The 21,045-nt window shown below is 33.2% G+C and overlaps 1 protein-coding gene across 1 annotated transcript in view; it reads left to right on the top strand.

Annotated features, from left to right (window-relative positions):
• Fbxl17 (F-box and leucine rich repeat protein 17) overlaps window positions 1–21,045 on the top strand; it is a 434,432-nt gene that overhangs the window by 248,584 nt on the left and 164,803 nt on the right. Inside the window, exon 7 of the mRNA XM_090331543.1 lies at window positions 17,380–17,456. Coding sequence (XP_090187669.1) covers window positions 17,380–17,456 — 77 coding nt within the window. The remainder of the gene's footprint in view (window positions 1–17,379; window positions 17,457–21,045) is intronic.

The following is a 21,045-nucleotide window of genomic DNA, read 5'->3' on the forward strand; positions in this document are numbered from 1 at the left end:
CACCATAATCCTTTTACTCTTTAACCTCTTGGACAGCTAATGTAACAGGCATGAACACTGGCACTTGACTCAAATTTTCCTTGTCCATTCATTGGTTGTTGGGCATCCCAATTGATTCTACAGTTTGGCTCTTATGAACAGAATTGCAATAAACATGGGTAAACAAATATCTCTTTTGTGCATCAATGTATACATGTAGTTTTATGGAACACCATACTTATGTTCATAATGGTTACACTAAAACTAGTCACCAAAAGTGATTAAGGGGTTCCTACTTTTAATATCCTCATGGGCACATGTTATTTGTTTTCCAAACAGTTGTCACTCTGACTGGGTAAGATGAAATCAAAATCATAGATTAGTTTTGATTTTCCTCCTTAGCAGCTAAGGATGTTAAACATTCCTTCATGTATTTATTACCCACTTGTATTTGTCTTGGGCACTATTTTTGAGCTTTCTCAAGGCTGGAACTCTACCACTTGGGTCACAGCACCACTTCCAGCTTTTATTGTGTATGTGTTGCTGAGAAATAAAACTCAGGGCTTCATGCACTCTTAACACTAGGCCAAACTCCCCAACCACATTATATGTTCTTTGCTGGGTTTTTTTTCCAGTTATTTATGTGTTCTGGATATTAATTCTTTATTGACTGAATAGGTGGCAGAGCTTTTCTTCCATTCTGTGATTTCTTAGTTTTGGCATCAGGTGTGTGTGTGTGTGTGTGTGTGTGTGTGTGTGTGTGTGTGTGTGTGTTTCTTTCTGCACCACCAGAAACTTTTTAATTAAATACAATTCCATTTGTCAGTTCTTGCTCTTATTTTCTTGGTAATTGGTGTGCTATTTAGAAAATAATTACCTGTGCCTATATCTTACATAGCTTTCCCTATGTTTTCCTATAATAGCTTCATATATTAGATTTAGATCTTGATCCATCTGGAATTGATTTTTGTACAGAATGAGAGGTTGGAGAGAGGGCTTAATTTCAATCTCCTGCACACACACACACACACACACACACACACACACACACATATTTTTTGGCTCCTTTGTCAAAAATTAGATAACTCTAGTTGTGTGGTTTTATTTCTGGGTTGTCCATTCTGTTCCATTAGTCTTTCTGTCTAGTTTTGTGCCAGTACCATATTTTTGTGTTAGTCTGGCTTTGTAATATAATTTGAAGTTCAATACTATTGTATTTCTTGTATTAATCTGTTTTGCTTAGGATATCTTTTGCTGTTTGAGGTTTTTTTATGCTTCCATATTAATTGTTGGGTTGACTTTTCTGTTTGTGTGAAGAATGGCACTTTAGGATTTTGCTAGGTTTATATTGAATCTGTGATTGCTTTTGGTAGTATGACTATTACCATGAAATTGATTCTGCCAATCCATTGAGCATGGTGATCTTTTTATCCTCTTGTTTCTTCTTCAGTTGCATTCAAGGTTTTAATAGTTTTATTGTAGAGTTCTGTTACCTTTTTGGTTAAGGTTTTACTTAAGTAGAGTTTTTATTTTGTTTTGTTATATTTTAGTCCATTTTTTTTGAGGATACACTTTTTCAGACTTGAGAAGACTTATAACATTAAGAAAAATTTTGATGTAGTTGTGTTCATATGATTTTTTTATTATAACCATAGAAGTTACCATTTTCTCAATTTATTTGGCCTTAATTTTTTATCATTAGATAATTAAAATAGTTGATGCCATAACTCAGTTTTAAAACAGAAGTAGCTTTTGTAATCTGTTAATAGGTGTCTAGAAATTTTCATTCAAGGAGAATGAACTTGCACAAAGGTCATATTAATAGTTAATAAAAAGAAAAAATAAAATTTGTTAAAATTTAATGTGTATCATTAAATATATGTAAATATAAATTCTTATTTGCAAGTGTTTTTTACTGAAAGCTGGAGATCTTTTATTTAAACAAGAGATTCATGTTATCTTTATGGTATAAACAACAACCAGAAGATCTCATTTAAGCTCTTTTTTTAGTGACTGGTATCTCACATCCCTCTTATTGCTTTTTTTTTTTAATTGGAGGGCCAGGGGCTTGAACTCTTATCCTGGGCACTTTTCCTGAGCTCCAAACTCAAGGCTAGCATTATACCACTTTTTGCCACAGCACCACTTTAGGTTTTCTAGTGGTTAATTGGAGATAAGCATCTCACAGATTTGGTGCTCAGGGTGGTTTTGAACCCTAATCCTCAGATCTCAGCCTAGCTAGAATTAAAGGTGTGAAACACCAGTTCCAGTTGCTTTTTTTATTATAAATTTAGGTGATTGCCTTTCTTACGATATTCAATATGCTTTCCTACTAGTGTGTCCCTAATTTGTTTCTTAAAAATGAATAGGTATACGATAGGCTTGATTTGGTTTCTGGTTTGTGGTAAATACTGCTTAGGTGGTTTCAGATTATATCTTATATTAAACCAGGAGGTATGTAATATTTAGAGATAATGGAAATTTAGCAGAAGTTATAATATCTAGTCTGAGTATATGCAAGGTTGTATTCTAAATACTTTATACTTATATTTCTTTTAATCTTTACAAAGACCCTTTGTAGTAAGTGGAACAGAAGGAGGTTAACTAACTTGCAAGATCCCCAAACTTGGATTTGGTCCCTGGCACTTTAAGTGCTAAATCTGCTTTTTGCACCACCCATTCTGGCTTTGAAAGACACTGAAGTTTCTGTGTTAAACTAAAAGGTGTTACGTGTGTTCCAGCCCCCCAAATAAATTGCTGTTTTACTTTTGTAAGCAAATAAATGTGAAAAGGTTGCAGATTAAATAAAAATACTTTGGAATTACATATTGTTTCACAATCCAGAAACCCCACTTTTTCTTACTGTGATATTTACATGTACATTGACAAACTGTTATAGTTTCCTTGTTCTGCAGTGTAACTTTTCATGGAAAGGAAATATTCTTAACTTAGATAAATGTTTCTTTCCCAGTGCCAAGAAGTAGAAAGTGAGTTTCTTGAGGGCAATTTGTGATCTTTCAATGGCCATAAAACTAAAAAAAATATTTGTTACAGCTTTGGTTGCATGTCTTCTTGTTTATAATAGAATGACTATTATAGAATCTTTTCAATTACATTGGCTGATCTAACATAAGTAATATGTGTACTGAGAGAAAATGAATACAATCTACTTTATGTTTGCATTATACATTTTTATTCTATCATTTATAATTTCAACCCTAGGGTTCTACATGCACCAATTGTAACACTTCTTTTAATTTATGTACAGTGAGATTTTCATTCTTTTTATTAGAGAAGTTTGCAAATAAATTTCTCTTGATATCTTCAATTAATTTATTCCTTGTGCCTAAAATTAATGTCTTACTTGGTTGAGATAGTCTCAGTAAAATATTATATTTGGTATTGTTATTGAGAATGCCAGTTACATACAGTGGCACGATTTATCATCTTATTACCACATACTAGTCTCTAAAGATGATTAAAATATAGTTCTTGTTTATTGATAACTTTGGGATGAGTGGACGAGTTCGACCAGGTTAGAAGTAAGATTAGCAGTGATGATGTACTGTTAACAGAGTTACAAAAGAAAGAGGAAATACAGAGGGTTAGGAACAGCAAGCATTCTGAGAAAACGTAAAATGCTTGCATTTCAGTTAATGATTTAAATCTACATAGAGGTTATATCTACATAGTGTCATCAGAATTTTCAAAGTTGTATGTCTATGGGAACTAGACATACAAGATATATAGTATAAAGAAGTAAATCAATATTAGGATTGGGAAGGATGAAATCTATGACAACTACAGAGTGAGCCTCTGATCTAAAAGCACTTATGTTAATATGTTTATTTGAAGTACTGATTCAGCCATACAGAATATGTTTGTGACTTCAGTTAGGTCTAACTACCTCAAAGATTTTGAGATACAATCTCCAAATGGACACCATCTATAGATACCATCTGTGTGTTCAGTAGACCAAGTCAGACAGAGAGACAGAGTTGTATACAATCTCTGGGACAGAAGTTAATATCTAGTTCAAACTAAATTGAAAAAAAATAGATGAGGACAAAATTTGAATAAAAATGTGTCAAATCATCTCAGTCCATAAAATGGTAGGATAAGTGTTTGTTATTGAGGAGCTGTCAAGTTTTTATGAGATTAGGTATGTGCTGGATTACTGGCATGCATAACAAGCACATGGTTAATGTCTCAGCATGGCAATGGTACCATAAACTATCAGAACAAATTGGACTTTATCTTCCTTTCATTTGTTGTAGACTTTAGTGATTTTTTAATTGTTGTTAATAAAATTACAGTCTCAAGGGATTTCATAGCCTCCATGTAGCTTATACAGCGTGTTGAAAGATTGTTTAGTTCAAAATGCGACTCAGGGTGGCTGGGTGTAAGCATCAGAAGTGAAGTTCAATAACAAGCATAGCCACATTGTCCTTACAGACACATTGTCTTATAAAATTCTCCTTCCTAAAATGACTCTGTCTTTTCATGTTAGGAAATGGTTCTACTAGGAAGTATGGGAGATTCCTTAAACTCAGTTCTTTGAAGTCTGTTACTCTTTGCAGTGGCATGCATTTATTCTCTTGCAGTTATTTGTAGGCATTGATTTCAATGTTTAAAGAAAGATGTAAACATGAGTTCCTGTTGAAATCTAAGTGGTGTTATGTTGTTGTTGTTTGAAGGAGCATCCTAGGGCTTGAATTCAGGGCCTGGGAATTGCCCTGAGCTTTTTTGTTTAAGGCTAGTTACTGTTGGAAAGTGTGAAATTAGTTGCAAAGATTATCAAGTTAAAATTTAAATTTTTTTGTTCTTCTTTTGCTTATAAGTAGAAAAAACATTGAATTTATCCAGTAGCAATAAACATCTTTTTATTCCTTGGAAAACTTAAAATGTTTTTGCATACTCAGTGCAGGCTTTTATGTATATGTCTGTGAAAACCAGTGGACTGCATCTTTTTTGAAATTGAGCCATTCAGTGAAAATTAGAAACAGTAAAAGAAAAGAAATTCTTCTCTTTTTCTTTACCTCCCCCCCCACCACCACATATGATTAGAGAAAACTACCACGAGGCCCTTGGTTTCCAGCTTTTACTTTTCTGGCTCATGCAATGCATTAAACAATGCTCTTGGTAACAGAATAAGTAATATATTCTGTGTGTCACAACATTATGTAATGTTTTTCACATTTGGATACATTTTATATATATACACACACACAGACAGGAGAAACTGTCAATGAAAAGCCTAATGATAACAGGTGATCATATTTGAGCTGATTTTTAGATCAGGTCCCAATTTTTTTGATAAACTCATAAAATATGAAGGCTATGTATATAATTTTGAAGGCATATAAAACTGACCAAAGAACTGTTTTGGAAATGATTCTGTTATTGTGAGATTGCTTGAATAAAGGTAATAAAGGAAATAGAATACCCCCATGGAATTTGCATGTAGAATGTTGTTATAAGGATCCAAAAATCTGTTGCAAGGGATCTGTACCAAACATTGCTAGTAAAATGAATAATTTATGACATGTAGGTATATTTTTATATCTTGTGAATTTTGAAAACAATTTTTGAAATGTATGAATTAGTTTAAAATAGTAACCCAATTTTTATTTATCTTTTGTTATTTTATTTTTTTGTTAATCAAGAAAGAAATAGTACAATTACTGGCTTGTTGAACACAGTCATTATTCTTATCAGAATGGCCAAAATTAAAATATAGTTGCTAAGGTAGAGCAAATATAACATATATGTTATTAGGAATGGAAAATAGTGTAGCAACTTTTGGGCAAAGTCAGGCGTATTTCTTGTAAAGCTAATTATATACATTTTATGCAGATAGTTTGTGGCTTACCAATTCTATACCTGGGTTTTTACACCCAAGGGATAAAAGCATACCTCCACAAAAAGACTGTCCAAGAATGTTCATAGTAATTTTATTTGTAATTGCCCCACAACTGCATAACAGTCTTTGTGTCCTTCAAGAAAATAATAAATAAACTATAGTATATTCATATACTGGGATGCCTCTTGTAACCAAAATGTGATCAAGATAGGAAAGGGGGGAAAACAAGATGAGAGTGGATGTGGGGGGGAGGGAAATGGGGACCAAGACATGAGAAAGGGTATCAAAGTATGTAAAGTAATGCACCTTTCATCTGGCGAATATAATGTAACCCTTCTATTAATTACAATAAAAATAAGAAAAAGTAAAAAAATCAACAGAGAAAAAAAAGAAAACGTAATTGCTCTTGATGTGAAAAAGCACAGATACGTTTTAGAACCTTATATGTAATTAAAACAACAATCAATACAGAAAAGTATATGAGACATGATTCCATTTTTTATGAAGTAACATTTTAGAGCCGATTATTACCAAATGAAAGAGCAAAGTACCTAGAAAGTAGTTGTTTTTACAAATGAGTGAATAATTTTTGAATCCAAAAATATCACTAAGCGTAGTTTAGGCTATGGTAGCAGTTCAAGATTTCATTTAAGATTTGTTCATTTCACAAGATTGCTTATATTATAACCTCTTATAATTTTCACCTTTAAAGAGTATGTCATGACATTAAATTGCTGTCACTTTCCCCAAATCTCCAAAGCTGTTAAATGGCCTAAGTGTTGTGACCTATGTTTACCTTTCAACAAAATATCACCAAATATATATGATGTACATTTTTGTGTAAAATTCTTTGTCATTACCAGAGCAAAATTGCTGATACTTTTAGATCTCATAGAAGCACAAAACTGACCTAATGACTCTTAAGAACTTTTACTTAACATCCCCTTCTAAATGCTTGCTTTTCTTTCTCTTTTATCCCAACATAACTTTAGAAAATAATGAACTCTTTCCCTCCAACCCTCAAGCTTTCTCGCAACGTTAAAATGCATTCTTCTACTATTTAGGTACTACAGGGAAATGTTTGCTGCTGCGTAGCCCTGAAATTTTAATACTACTATTCTGTTCTGCTAAGTGATTGGTTCGTTATGCATACAGAACAGTAACTATAATAATCAGCAGTAGAGTAGTTAGAAACATTCCTCTTGATTTATGGTATAAAGTAACATAAAGCTGAATGTTGAAGGCTGGGTATGTTCCTGCTGACTGTCAGACATGATGTTTCCTGTGGAGGTGCCCACTGTCTGAAACAAATAGTGAAAAGCCTATTCCATGCTCCATGTTTACTTGCTGTCTTGCGTTTGCAACTTTCTGCAAGGAGAAAATGGGTAATGCTTCCCCCCTATGGTTTCTATCAGTCCTACGCAGTGGTTTCATTAGTTTTCTGCCACTTTCCCTATGAACAAAGAGATGTTTTCCCTTCATAGGGAGTAGACTGATGACTAGTCCAGACAAAACAACCTGGATTTAGCAATTATAGCATTTCAAGTGCTAGGCTGTTAAATTCCTTTGTCTTGTGTATTTACTTCAACAATCTGTTCGTTGATTTTGTTTTAGTATTACTAAAGGGAAAATATTAAGAATTGTGTGTATAAATGTTTGTGTACACATAGGTAATATGTATGACTTTGACATAAATTGTTTATAATCAAGTGTTTGCAATCTTGTATAAATTAAAACTTTTGAAAGAAACCTTTAGTAAGCAAATTGACTTTTAAATGTCAGGAATCATTTATCTAGCCTGAAAGCTGGAAAAGCTAAGTAAGAGTCAAAAATCTTGCTTTAGAATTTCTAAATTTCTCCTTTTTGCATTTGAATGTGGGCAAGAATGTGGAGAGTTTTGTTTCTCTTTCAGATGAAGAAAAATTAATTGAAACTGAATATCTTCCTTCCTTGGGAAATTAAAAAAATACACTGTAGTTATTATGAAAGAATTGTTGATTGAGTGTATTGTCATTTTTAGAAACACATAGACAGCTTTAAACAAACAAAATGAAAACAAAATCTTTGTTTTCATTAATAAAGTCTTTTTTACTGTGTAAATATAATATGCCAAAACAACTAAACTTGACCCATTGCCTCTCTTTCCTATAAATGTTAGAACAAAGATGCTTCACCTCTGACATGAGCATTAATATGTAATGATATGGGGGATATGGGAGTTGAGCATGGAAGTCCCAGAGCCTTGGAAGCAGGTTTTATGTATTCAGCAGTGATGATCATTAAGCCTCAAAGGGTTCAGAGTTCAGTCTAGCTAAGCATCAATAAGGTCAAATTTATGTGGTGCCTCTGTCTTTCTACAGCTTGTGTGATCTTTTACCTCTGTCTGAATGCATATGAAGGTTACTTTGGTCCTATTGCTTATACTTTCCCTTCTCCCAGAGCTCCTTCTTTATTGTTTTCTTAAAAAAAAAAAAAAAAAAAAAAAAACCTAGCATGAAACCTTGGCTGTTCTGTTGTCCTAACTATAGAATTAGATTTATATAATCTCCACTAAGAATCACTCAAAAATTAAAGACAAAATGCAGACTTTAGTATGAGTAGTTAAAATGTAAGGATACTGTTTGCCTGTCCTTTAGTTGATTATAGCCATTTAATATTAAGCTTTCAAATGAATCAAAATAGTACTCTCTTCATTGCACATTAAAACAACTAAATCTTTCTCTTTTTTTTCCCTTATCATACAACCACTTTCTCAGATAAACTTTTACATATAGTTTGGGATGTTTGCAGTGTTAGCTGAAATAAGAAACCATCCCTTTCACTTTGATAAATTGTCCTTACCTCCTAAATTCTATCTATAGTCTTCTGAGAATTTGGCTTAACCTAAAAGAGATTCTCCGCCTTCCCAAATGAGAAGGAAACCTTTTGTCAGCATCTTGTCTGAGTTGACTCCTTGACTACACAGGTCATGGGAGGTCTATGTTGAACATCAGTCTTTGGCTGTATCACAAAACTGGTATTGAAGCACAGGCCAACTCCCAGAGTGTAGGGGTTAAAGAGGCAATTAGTCACTACAAAGCAGAGTTGTGGCTGTCTTCTGGTGAGGAAGTACTTAACTCTTTCGTGAATGATGCCTGAATCTCATTTACTGAGTGCTTTCATCTGAAGTAATTTAGTTAGCCATTTTAAAATAAAAGTGAGTTTAAAATTGGATATATATTTGATTATAAAAATGAATTGAGGCAGCAATTAGACTAAAGGGTGGAGAAGGACAGAGAGATTCTCAGCAATTATTTACTGCACCTAAATGTTACAGTATTTATTTTAGCTATTTGGTTATTTGCATTCCTGGCTCTCTACCATTTGAGCCACACATCTACCTTTATTTGAAAATTCTGAGGTATTACTAAGCATTACTAAGTTTTGCTAAGCATTGCTATTGATGCTTTTATTTATTGTTCGTGGGAATAATAGTTTGGAGCTTGATCTTTTTCTTTTTTAAAGAATGATCTCAAATGTGTGTGTGTGTGTGTGTGTGTGTGTGTGTGTTTCTTAAGCACCTAGATTTTTTTGTTTCAGAGTAAATTTTTATCGCAGGTAAAGTAATAAAATCTTTTTGTTTGTCCTCTGTATTAAAATATGGAAGAATAGGGACTGGGAATTTAGCTCAGCGGAAGAGCCCTTGCCTGGTAAGTGCAAGGCCCTGAGTTCATTCCTCAGCTCTGGGGGGGAAAATATGGAAGAACATCAAAACAGTAGTACTGCAGTTAGATCCCGTTAGAATTTCTGGCCATAAAAAAACTTAAAAAAGTTCCTTAATAGTTACAATTCCTTATTAGTTATACTTATTCCCAATTAAGTATGACTAATTATGAATAAGGAAGTCTTGCCTCTAATTTATTTCCTTTTTCCTAATATTTCTGTTATCCCCAAATAGTAATACTTAGAGTTTTAGTAATTTTTTTGACTAGTCCTGGGGCTTGAACTCAGTGCTTGAGCATTGTCCTTGGGCTTTCTCAAGGCCTAGCACTCTGCCACTTGAGCCACAGCACCACTTTGGGCTTTTTTTCTATGTATGTAGTACCAAGGAATTTAACATGGTTCTTCATGCATACTAGGCAAACACACTATCACTAGGTCAAACTCCTGGCCCCTGATTTTTTTAGAAATTTTAAAGATAGTGACATGACTTTTTTCTACTGAGTTGCAGATATTAATAAAAAGTAAAAATAAATAGTACTTGATCCATTAGAGATGAAAGCATTTTGTCTATAATTTTATAAAAATGATCATTTAGTATTTATAACATATTTTGTTCTATAAAATATTATTGAATTACATCAGTAAAAGCTGAGCGTATTTTTTCCTTCTCTTGCATATTCTGAGGAATGCTTCCAAAAAGTTAGCACAGCTTATTGTTTAATTTTTAACATAGCTCTGACAAAAGATGAAACAAGGTTAAATTTAAAATAAGATTTTGGAATAAATATATCTAAAATAGAGTCAAGTCAAGCTTATTAAGCCTTATCATTTCAATCTTTATCCATACTCTGGAGGAAACCTTTAAGCATCGTGTTTCTAGAAGTTAAAGGAAATGTATGTTTTCACGTATGGGCTTTATTCCATCTGAAAAACACCCTAACCAAATATAAACTAAATGATGTGGTTGCGGATTTAGCTCAGTGGAAAAGCCCTGAGTTTGGTCCTCAGCCCCGGGGGGGGAAAAATAAAGTTATCCTCCTCATAGAAAAAAGCAAGGCAACTAAGCTAAATGATGATCTCTTACATGAATGATATGAAAAATATTTCCAAACAAATGGTTCATGACCAAGTATAAGTATATTAAAAATATTACTTCTTAAAAATTGCCTTTTTCAATATTGAGTCAGATTGCTTTCCAGTATTTAATATTAAAGTCACTTAGGGAGAGTTAGTCCAAAAAGAATCAGCAAATGAACAAATCTACTTCATCTCTTTGAAGATACAAAAACCGGTAGAACTTGAGTTTCAATAACATTTCAGTTTATAGGCCACTCTCTATGATATGTCTCATTTATAAACATCAGAAAAAGTTCCTATTATCATTTTGTAGCCTTTCCTCACTTTTCTCTGTTGCAGAAGGGAATGTTTAAGTGGCAAGGCCTAACTATATCTCAGATTCACGAATGAGATACTCGCTTTCCAGAAAGTACCATTTGGTGAGGATTCAATAAAGGTTCTAAGGTAATCGTTGTTAATTGGTGGGGCTGGTGACTTGTCCCTGTCACTTCTAGTCTTTCTTTTAGAACATACTTTAAGAACATATTTTAAGCGAATGCTTTAATAGTTTCATTGTAAATCAATCTTTTTTTGGGGGGGACACAAATTGTTTTATTGAGCTGGTTTTATAGCTGGGGAGAAAAGGACAATACGAAGGTAGATGATTGAAAACTAGGTTGCATGTGAAACTTGAGGTATTGAATGCCGATGTGGGGGGGGGGTCTTAATTGACTCTGGATGAATGAGGAAAAGCAAGAATTCTGCCTCTGATTCATCTACACTCTACTTTTCTATTAATATCCCCAAGCTTGGAAATATTCTGTAAATCAGTCTTTTAAAAGGGATGTTTTATGACTGAGAATATCTTCAGAATTTTACATGAAAAATGAACATGTTGTATTGTGTTTTTATTGAGATTATATAGAAGAGCATTTGCAAGAAAGTGACCTGTAAAACACAGTTTTTTCAATATACCATCTTAGTGCCATCTGTCTCTTTCCTGAAATAATCTTACATCTGTCAGATATGTGCAGTTGTTCAACTTAAGACAAAAATAACTATTGTATGCTCAACTAAAAGTTTATACTAACCTGTTACTAGAAAAAGTACTTACTGATATAAAGCTTATGAATGCAATGATATTATGATATAAGAAGAAATACTAATAATAGACTTTTGAATTGACTCATTTAAAATATTTTCCTTATATGTACACTTTAACATGCACCTTTTTAACATAGAAACACTTTACAAAATATACTTTCTGAAAGCAGAGTGTACTTGAAAGCTTAACTCTGCATTTACAGTGCTGAGATTGTATTATTTTTAATAAAACTCAATTTTATGCATAGAAAAATCAGTCTGACATCATTACACTTTCTCAGATGCCACATTATCTTTATGTAACCTCTGCTATTGTGTTAATATTGCATAGATGCGCTTCCACAGCACACAGTAGGGCTGACTTTCTCCCCGTTGCTCTCTTTTGATCTTGTATAATACTGTGTTGGTATGAGTGTGTATGTATGTGCATGCATGCACTAGTGTGCATGTGCACATTGTAGTTTCTCAGTCCTATGTTTAAAATTTCTAAAATGTGGGTTTATTTGTTGGCTTGTTTAGTTTTTAAGAAATGATGAAATTGAAATACTTTTTCTGAAATCCCCTTGGATCATTTTTATAATGTGTTTGCATTTCAAGAATTTTGAGGTTTCATCTATATGTTTATTCAGTCTTAAATATACATAGCTCCTTGCTATACTTACTTACCAATTATTTGACAGCCCACTTCTGAAATGTGTGGGGTTGCTTTTGTCTTGCTGTACGTTTTCCTTTGTTTTAAAGACATGTATATGTATATATATGTGTGTGTGTGTGTATATATATATATATATATATATACATACATATATATGACTTGGGAAAGAGTATCTTAAAGTTTATTTAGAAATTCACCAAGTCACTTACTAATGCATCCCTAATGGGGACATTTCTTTCACACCTCTGAGGTGATTGAGCCTGTCCTTTATCGTGAGATTTGCAAACCAGTGTCTGGCAGCTCCAATTAGCTTCTTTTTGGTTTGAAGCACATCACAAACAGTAACAAGGTCTCCTAGGACACTTCTCTTACAAGCAATGTAGTCATATTTCCTCATTAGTTCTTTTCAATTGTCACTAATGCCATGTTCTAGCTTTTGAGTAGGAGACAAAAAATATAAAAATTTGGTGTGTGTGTAGAATAGGCTATTGTTTTCCATAATTCAAGCGTCTTTTGAATTCCTTTGATAGTTTTGAAGCTTACACAGCTTAATTCATTAACCTTTACCCTTCACATAAATCAGGTGATTAGAGTCAACTGCTAAGGAGACAAATACTTCCCCCACTGAAACTTAAGTAATGCCTTTTTTTTTCCTTCAGAAAAACAAATCCTACATAGTTCACGAAAGTAATCTTTCTATTGCTTTTCAACTTCATCCAGTGTTTTAGGTGTGTTTTAAACATTACCAGAAGCAAGGGTGAATAAAATTATGTTATTATCAGATATAATTCTAGACACTACTTCAGAGCATGTTTTCTGGCACTTTTCTGAAATATATATATATATATATATATGCATACACACACACACACACACACACACACTTAACAGCTGTTACTCAAGAATTTACAATAGTAGCAATTTAAAAAATTCTTTTCAGGCTCCTGCCAGAACATAACAAGCAAATAACCCAAGAGGAGGCATTTCAGAATAAACTAGAGTATGCAAATGAATGTAGAACATTTAACTGGGAGAAAAATTTTACATGGACCTTCATTTTAGAGAAAATGATGATAAAGTCTTCAAAAGTGGCAACTGCTTTTGTGGCTCATTATAGGTAAGACTAGAATGTACTTTTTTTTTAATTCATTCTTTCCCCTTGTTAAAGACCTCTCCTATTTTTTAATAACTCAGAAAGAAGGTTTATAATTGTACTTAATCTCTCTAAGCTACTTTAACAAATATTGCTGTTTTGGTATAATTTTTTCTTATATCATTTTCTCAAAATATGAATTTCTCCTCAGTAATTTACACGTGATTGTTTTTCTTAAGGCAATATTTATTTTTCCAAATGTTCTAATTTCCCATCCTTGCATATAGAAAAGATCTTGAATATACTGAGTGTACAGAATGTTGGCTTATGTTATTCTGGTAAATAATGGGGGACAGGAGGTGAGAGAGGAAGGAGAAAACAATTGAATTCTAGATTTGAATTGAGGAGTTTGTGGCTTGTCTCTAGAAACAAAATAGAATTTCTCACTGGGATTAATGAAGATTCTCTGTGATACAAGTAAGTATGAAAGTCACTCTTCTCAAAGATGGCAAATGTTTCTCTAATTGTTATTGATTAAAAATGTGTTGGATTTATATGTATGTCTGTCATAAAAGATTAAAATTTACTACTTAGCTTTCTGCACACATACTGCAAAACAAACTGAAAGCTATTGTTGCATTAATAACACCAGTGTTGATGACTACAGCCAAGACTTTGTAAAAAGAATAAATGTGGTTCATAGCCTTTCATGTTCTGCTAGTGTACTATAATATATTCTGGAATAGACTCTAAAAATTTCAGGAGAAAAGGACAGCTACCTCCTATGGTCTCTCACTATGACTTGCTATCACTTTTTTACCTATCATTTCAGCCACTCAATTTTGTGTTTTAATATTAAGTTAAAAGTTGCAGTTTATTGAACTTGGAATTTTCTCTCTTCATGTAGTAGCATATCTAACTTTGCTACAAATTCCCCAAAGAATAGGTTTTTTTAAAAAATCATGAACTCATTTGTTATAGAAATAATTATATAATGTGCATAACTTCAACCCACTGGCTGTTATTACAGGAGTGTTAACGTATTTGGGAATTCCTATGTAAGTGAACTTTCAAAAATAGAGCAAAATTCTTACTGAACCTGTGGAAAACGAAAGTACTTTTAGCTTATATATCCCTTGTCTTTCTTAGTATAAAAAGCATTTAATACTTTTTAAATAATATGCTATCTCTTTGACCATTAGATCATGGGCCAACTACATAATTTTTCTAATATTTATTCATAATCATATGTACTTCCTGAACTTTTCTCCATCACATAAGAAACTTGATGACCATGGCTTTTTATTAAATTTGGAGGCAATCTTCATCTGATCAGTGTCTTAGTTTATATCAATAGCAGTTCTTTTTGCCTGTGAAACCACATTGTTTAGTTTGAACAGTGAAACCGATTTGTGTTATGTGCTGTTTGTAACATTCTCTGGCTATTTTAATGTTGATGTGTGCTTTGTAAAATATCTAGCTTAGGAAAAGGAGGAAGTGGGTCTGTAGCTCCAAATGGTAGAGTACTAGCCTTGAGTTGAAGAGCTCTGGTACAGCATCCAGGCCCAGAGTTCAAGCCCTTACAACCAAAGGTGGTGGTGGTGGGGAGTTACAGTAACTGTTTTTGCCAGAAGTGGTGCTGTTGCTCAAGTGGTAGAACTCTAGCCTTGAAAAAGCCTGAGGACAGTGGTCCAGTGGTCAGGCACTTGGTTCAAGCCAGGAATGGCCAAAAAGAAAAAAAAAAGAATAGCAGCACTGTCAAAAACATAAAAGTAAGGTGATTGGGAAGGGGGGGAGTAGGGAAGGAAAGTAGGAGAAGTACATGATAAGAGGTATCAATGTTCAGAAGTGAGCAAGACCCAAAGGTCAATCGCTTCCCTCATTTGTAATAAGGAGCACACACCTAGGACTCTCCTAGCAGAGGATTACATAGCTCACAACCTAGATATATAAGGTCATATAGGATGAGACTAAATGAAAGGATCTCCAGGATATGGAAACAAGAGCTTTATCTTGTGTGATTGTTGTTCTTAATATACTATGTCATTTCTCTTCTCTTTTGTTGCCCTTTAGTTAATCTCATCTTGTTACTGTATCTGATTTTGTTACCTGGCATATTGTATATATGTTTGTTTATTTGAAATAGGAAAGGGAAGTGGGGAAAACAAGATGATTGGGAGAGGCTTGGGGAGGGAAATAGGGACAAAAACATGAGAAAGAGTATCAGTGTGTGAGAAGTAATGCACCTACTATCTGGCGAATATAACTGTAACCCCTTCATGCATTAAAAAAAAAATTCAGGGAGAAAAAACAGAAGTAATGTACCCACTACCTGACAAATGTAACACCTCTATGTGTTACCCCAACAATAAGATACAATTAAAATAAATATATTCATTACTTATTTAACTATAACTTCTCTGTACATCACTTTCACAATAAAATTAAATTAAAAAAACAACAAAAAAAAGGATTGCAAAGTTTTTCCTCAAGCAAATATAGCAACAGGTATGTGGTGTTGAGGAATTGAACTCAGGTCTTCCTGCATGCTAGGCAAACACTCTACCACTAGGCCAAACTCCCGGCCCCTGCCTTTAGCTATTTTTCAAGAATGTAAGAAAAAAATTATATCAAAGTCAAATGACATAGAATTAGGTTTTAAAATGTCCCTTTAAAGGGTTTGTTTTTGTTGTAAACATGTAGTAGTGGTCATGTGGTAGCATTTTTCAAAATCATTAATCTCTAAAAAATAGCCAAAGAAAAATGATTATTTGGGTTTCCTGAGAAAGCATGAAATGTTTATCATTCTATCAAAAAAAATCCACAAAAATACTTTGAAAGAAAAATGTTCCTTTGCTATAACTAATTTAACCTTTAAGAATGAATTTTGTGAAATAAAATTGTATGAAATTTCCTGACATTTTATGAAGATTTCTACAAATAAGCCAAGCAGTAAATAAAATATTTGAAAGACAGAGATGGATAATGAGTTATTTTCGATGGATTATACACATAGGTATCAAATTACTTGATCCTTACTTCCTAGAAAAGGTTAATGACTCTTGTTTGCTTTTACCCTTTTACTGTTATTTATAAAGATTAAAACAGACTACACTGAAGGGAGCATATGTCTATTTTGTTGTGCAGGTTTTTATAATATTATAAGGAACTAAGTTACCTAATTGATAGTATTGCTAATATAAAAATCTTTCAATTTCTCTGTTTCAATTCTGCTAGGGCTGTTGGAACAAAATAACTATCAAAAACTATCTTTTATCTTCAATAAGATTCAGAAATGATTTTAAGCATTGTGTCTTTATGTCTGTATTATTAAAGTGGTCTAAACTTGTACAAAATAACTTAAAATATTAAATATAGAACAGTTAAAGTAAAAAGCTAATTATCACGTGGAGATTTATCGTTTTTATTTGTTAGAAATTTGTAAGACTTATTTCATGGTGAATAACATTTTATAAAGCTGTGCATTTTTTGTTATCAAACTTCAACAGTAGTGGCACTAAAGCGATATCACTACTCATTTATAATAACCACCAAACAATATTGTATAGTTTAATCATAATTACTTTATTACATAAATGACAACTTTCACATAGCATATGGTTACTTGTCTTTGTAACCAAATATATCAGTAATTTTATTGGACTATCTCTTCTTCAGCTACCATTTTTAAAGGTGCCCTGGTCATACATGTATTTGATTAAAGCCACTTAGGAATTAGGGCACTTAAGTTTAAAGCAGGGAATATAATACTTTTCCTGAAACACCTTGAAAGAAGTTTGTTGAAAGAAGAGAGCTGTGGCATTCATCATCTACTGACCTCTTCCTGTTATATTTATGGCCAGACCTTTGCTAATTTAACTTAAAATGCATTAGTGTAACTCACCCACTTTTTTTTGTACATTTCAGGTGTGTGGAGGTCATTGCAAAGGAAGGACAAAATCTGAAAGAGCTGTATTTGGTGTCCTGTAAAATCACAGATTATGGTATGTAATGAGCCATTTTCTGACCGCTTTTCAAAAATAAAAGGCTATTAAATGATTAAAGGTTTCTCTTAGAAGAAAGAAGAATTTTCTTATACAGACTATTTCTGTTCATTTACACTAATTACGATTAAATTTTCCTTCGATATGGGAGAGAAATTGGTAGTTAAGAACTGGAGTAAAATGAATGTGTATATCATTTTATTGTTCATGTAATTACACACACACACACACACACACACACACACACACACGCAAATCCATTCACACAGTCGGAAAGGATATGGCTACAAGAAGTATAAAGTGAGAAATTTCAGGCCAATCAAATATAAATAAACACTATAAATAAACAACTGAGGAAATTATCAAACTGAATATATTTGCCAACTTTAATATATCAAATATATTTATACTGAACTTCTAAAGGCTACCCTTCTTAGTGCTTTAATTTTTTAAAGTATTAGAGATGTCCATGTTTAGATCAGTGGTAAGTGAAGGCTATGCATTTGTTTGTAACATTTTAAATTATCTTAATTTAAAAAAATTTTAAATGGAGAAAAGCAAGATATTATAAAAATGTATAATTAATCCTGTTGTAGTACTAAATAAAATAACCTTGCCTTTCTTGTTTTGTTCAGCTTTTTTTTTATCAATTTAAATATTTAGCCAAAATACAGTTTTAACCATGTATTTTGACTTGTAAAAGACTGAAATGGTTTCCTTTTACCTTTATTTTGATTCTTTTATTCATTTAAATTTGAGAAATGCATTCTAATTTGTAGAAAATTAAAGTTTCATAATTTTTTGCTATAGCTTTGACACAAACTAATGACTGCAATCCTGTGATATCATGTTGACCATCTGTCCTGAATCAAGGATTTGCATTTTATCAAGTACTAACTTCATCATTTAGGAAAACTACTAAAGCTATAATTTTTTTAAAAAATGTTGGCTTGGGTTTGTAGCTAAGTGGTGGACTACTGGCACAGCATATCCAAAACTTCGGATTTAATTTTTAGCTTATTTATTAGAAAAATAAACGTATTTTTTCCAGATTCAGAACACCCCTAGCTATTTTCTTGTTTTTTCTTTTTTTTGGTGGTGGTAATAGACTCAGGGCCTGGGCATTGTCCCTGAGCTCTTCAGTTCAAAGCTACCACCCTACTTTTGAGCCAAGCCCCCCTTACCATTTTATAGAGCTTAATTGGAGATAAGAGTCTCTGGTCCTTTTGTGCCCAGTCTGGCTTTGAATGAAGATTCTCAGATCTCAGCCTCCTGAGTAGTGAGGATTACAGGCATGAGCCACCACTCAGCTGCCCTAGCTAATTTTCTAAGTTAAATTTTTGAGAATGATAAATCCATCTCCCATGAATTTATTTATAATGTTCCTATGTTGTTGTTTTTTCCTAATGCTACCTTGTAATGAATATTTTCATGTGTTGTTTTCCTACCTTATTCTTTTTTAATCTCATTTTTCCACCTAGTTACGGTTTCTCTTTAAAACCTTCCCTATCAGTGATCTAGGCCCTGGTATGTCCTTTCTGCCCAACATGGGGCATTTTTAAGCATATATATCCATATCTGCTTCATTGATTAACTTTTTTACTTGGCATTCAGCTCTTTAACATAAATTTCAGAATTGCCTTTCCATTCTTACCTGTTTTCCCCCTCTATTTACTAGCTGTAGGTGATCAGGAGCTATGAATTAAATCCCTTTTCTTTTTTCATGAACTCTTCTAAGATTCTGCAATGAGAAATATCTCTAAAGTTACAGTTTGTTTTGGAGGTAGAGATATTTTGACTCATAACAAAGCTAGCACCCACCAAGTAACTGTAGAGTTAACAGATGCAAAAATGTTCTGGACAATATGGAAAAGGGAAAGGCTTTGAACATGGAATAGATCTGTGGTAACAATCTGTCTTTGCTTTTTGTCTGTTCCTATTTGTGAAATTCCTTCATGTGTGTGTGGCTTAGTTTCCTCATTTGTAAAATATAGAATTAATTTGTCTGTGTTAGCATAATTAGTGCATAGTGTAGTAAAATTCACTAAAACCTTATTACCTGCCTTCCTTTCCTAATAAGTGTTCTTTTGGTATGATTCTTTGTAGTTGTTGTTCCTAGTTAGAGTTGTATTGTTTTGTGGCATTCTTATATACCAGTACTTTGAAATATTTGGAATTTTCTGCAGGTATGGTGAAAATATGTTGCAGACCCCATGTACACATAAGAATACTTGGAGATCTTCTATAGCACATGGATGCACTATGCACTATAGCCAAGATTACTTAAATCTGCAGGGCTCACAACGGGATTGGTAAAACCTGCCTAAGTGATATTCAACCAAATCTGAGAACAACCTATGCTATTCCATTGGAGAGGAGCTGAATGAATATTTTGTAGGTGAACCTTTCATGGTTATGAGAAATCAGTCACAATTTTTCTTGCACTTCATTCCCTCCAGCCTTCAAGCTTTCTTCTTTGCATCATCTCTGTCTTCTTTCTTTAGGTTTGAGATACTCAAGAGTGGTCATAGTAAAAGCCTTTATGCACATACTGATTCTCTTCTCCAAATATTGAAACACAATTGAGGAAGAGAGTAAAAGGCCAAAATTTCTAAGATCTTACTATAAATACTGTGTGATGGCAAAGTGAAAGCAAATTACTGAAACTTTAACTCAATTCATTATTTTATTTTAGTACACTGCCAATAATTTATGAGTAACTTTTTTTTTAAAGACAGTGAAAAGGGAAGTGGTGGGCAGCACCCAGGTCTCAAGTTCAAACCCACGACTGACCAAAAGAAAAAAAAAAGGCTAATATTTTAGCTGGGCATAGTACCTCATGCCTATAATCCTAGCTATTCAGGAGGCTGAGATCTGACAATCATGGTTTAAAGCCATCCCCAGGCACTAAGATCCATGGACTCTTATCTGCAATTAACCACCAGAAAATCAGATGTGGGGCTGAAGCTCAAGAGGTAGGGCAGTAGCCTTGAGCTAAAAGCTCAGGGATAGTGCCCAGACCAAGAGTTCAAGTTCCACAACCGACCAAAACCAAAAAGACAACAAAAAGATTATTCATAGTATCCAATACCATTGGCCATTACAGTTTCGCTAAGACAGGCTGCTTTTGTTCTCTTACCCTGTGTTAATTTTAATGTCGTAAAGAAAATAGGCGTGCCCTTCTTCTTTAATTGGGTCTGTAGAAAGATATTCTACAGAGTGTTTTCATTATTGAAATGTAAATTATATTGTACACTGGGTACTGTGGGGTTTTATCCTTCAAATAACTAGTCTGCATTTCTGCTTCCTATTGCTTTAGTCATGTTCAAGTTGGCCAGTTTCCCCCTTGTATCTCATTCATCTGATACTGTGCATATGTCACTGTGTGTGTGTGTATGATATGGTACTATGCATATATATACATGTACATATATGCACATTTCTATACATGCATAGGATATGAAAATCTTTGTGGATTTGTTTAATTCATAAATTCAGAAACAGTAGCTTAACACTTAGTTTTATCATAATGCTCACAGGTGGTGAATGTGATATTATAGTACTTAGCAACACCTGGCCCGTCTTTTAT

The sequence above is a fragment of the Megascapheus bottae genome, chromosome 4 (genome assembly GCF_031878675.1).
Source record: "Megascapheus bottae isolate mThoBot1 chromosome 4, mThoBot2.hap1, whole genome shotgun sequence".
NCBI classification, from domain to species: Eukaryota; Metazoa; Chordata; class Mammalia; order Rodentia; family Geomyidae; genus Megascapheus; species Megascapheus bottae.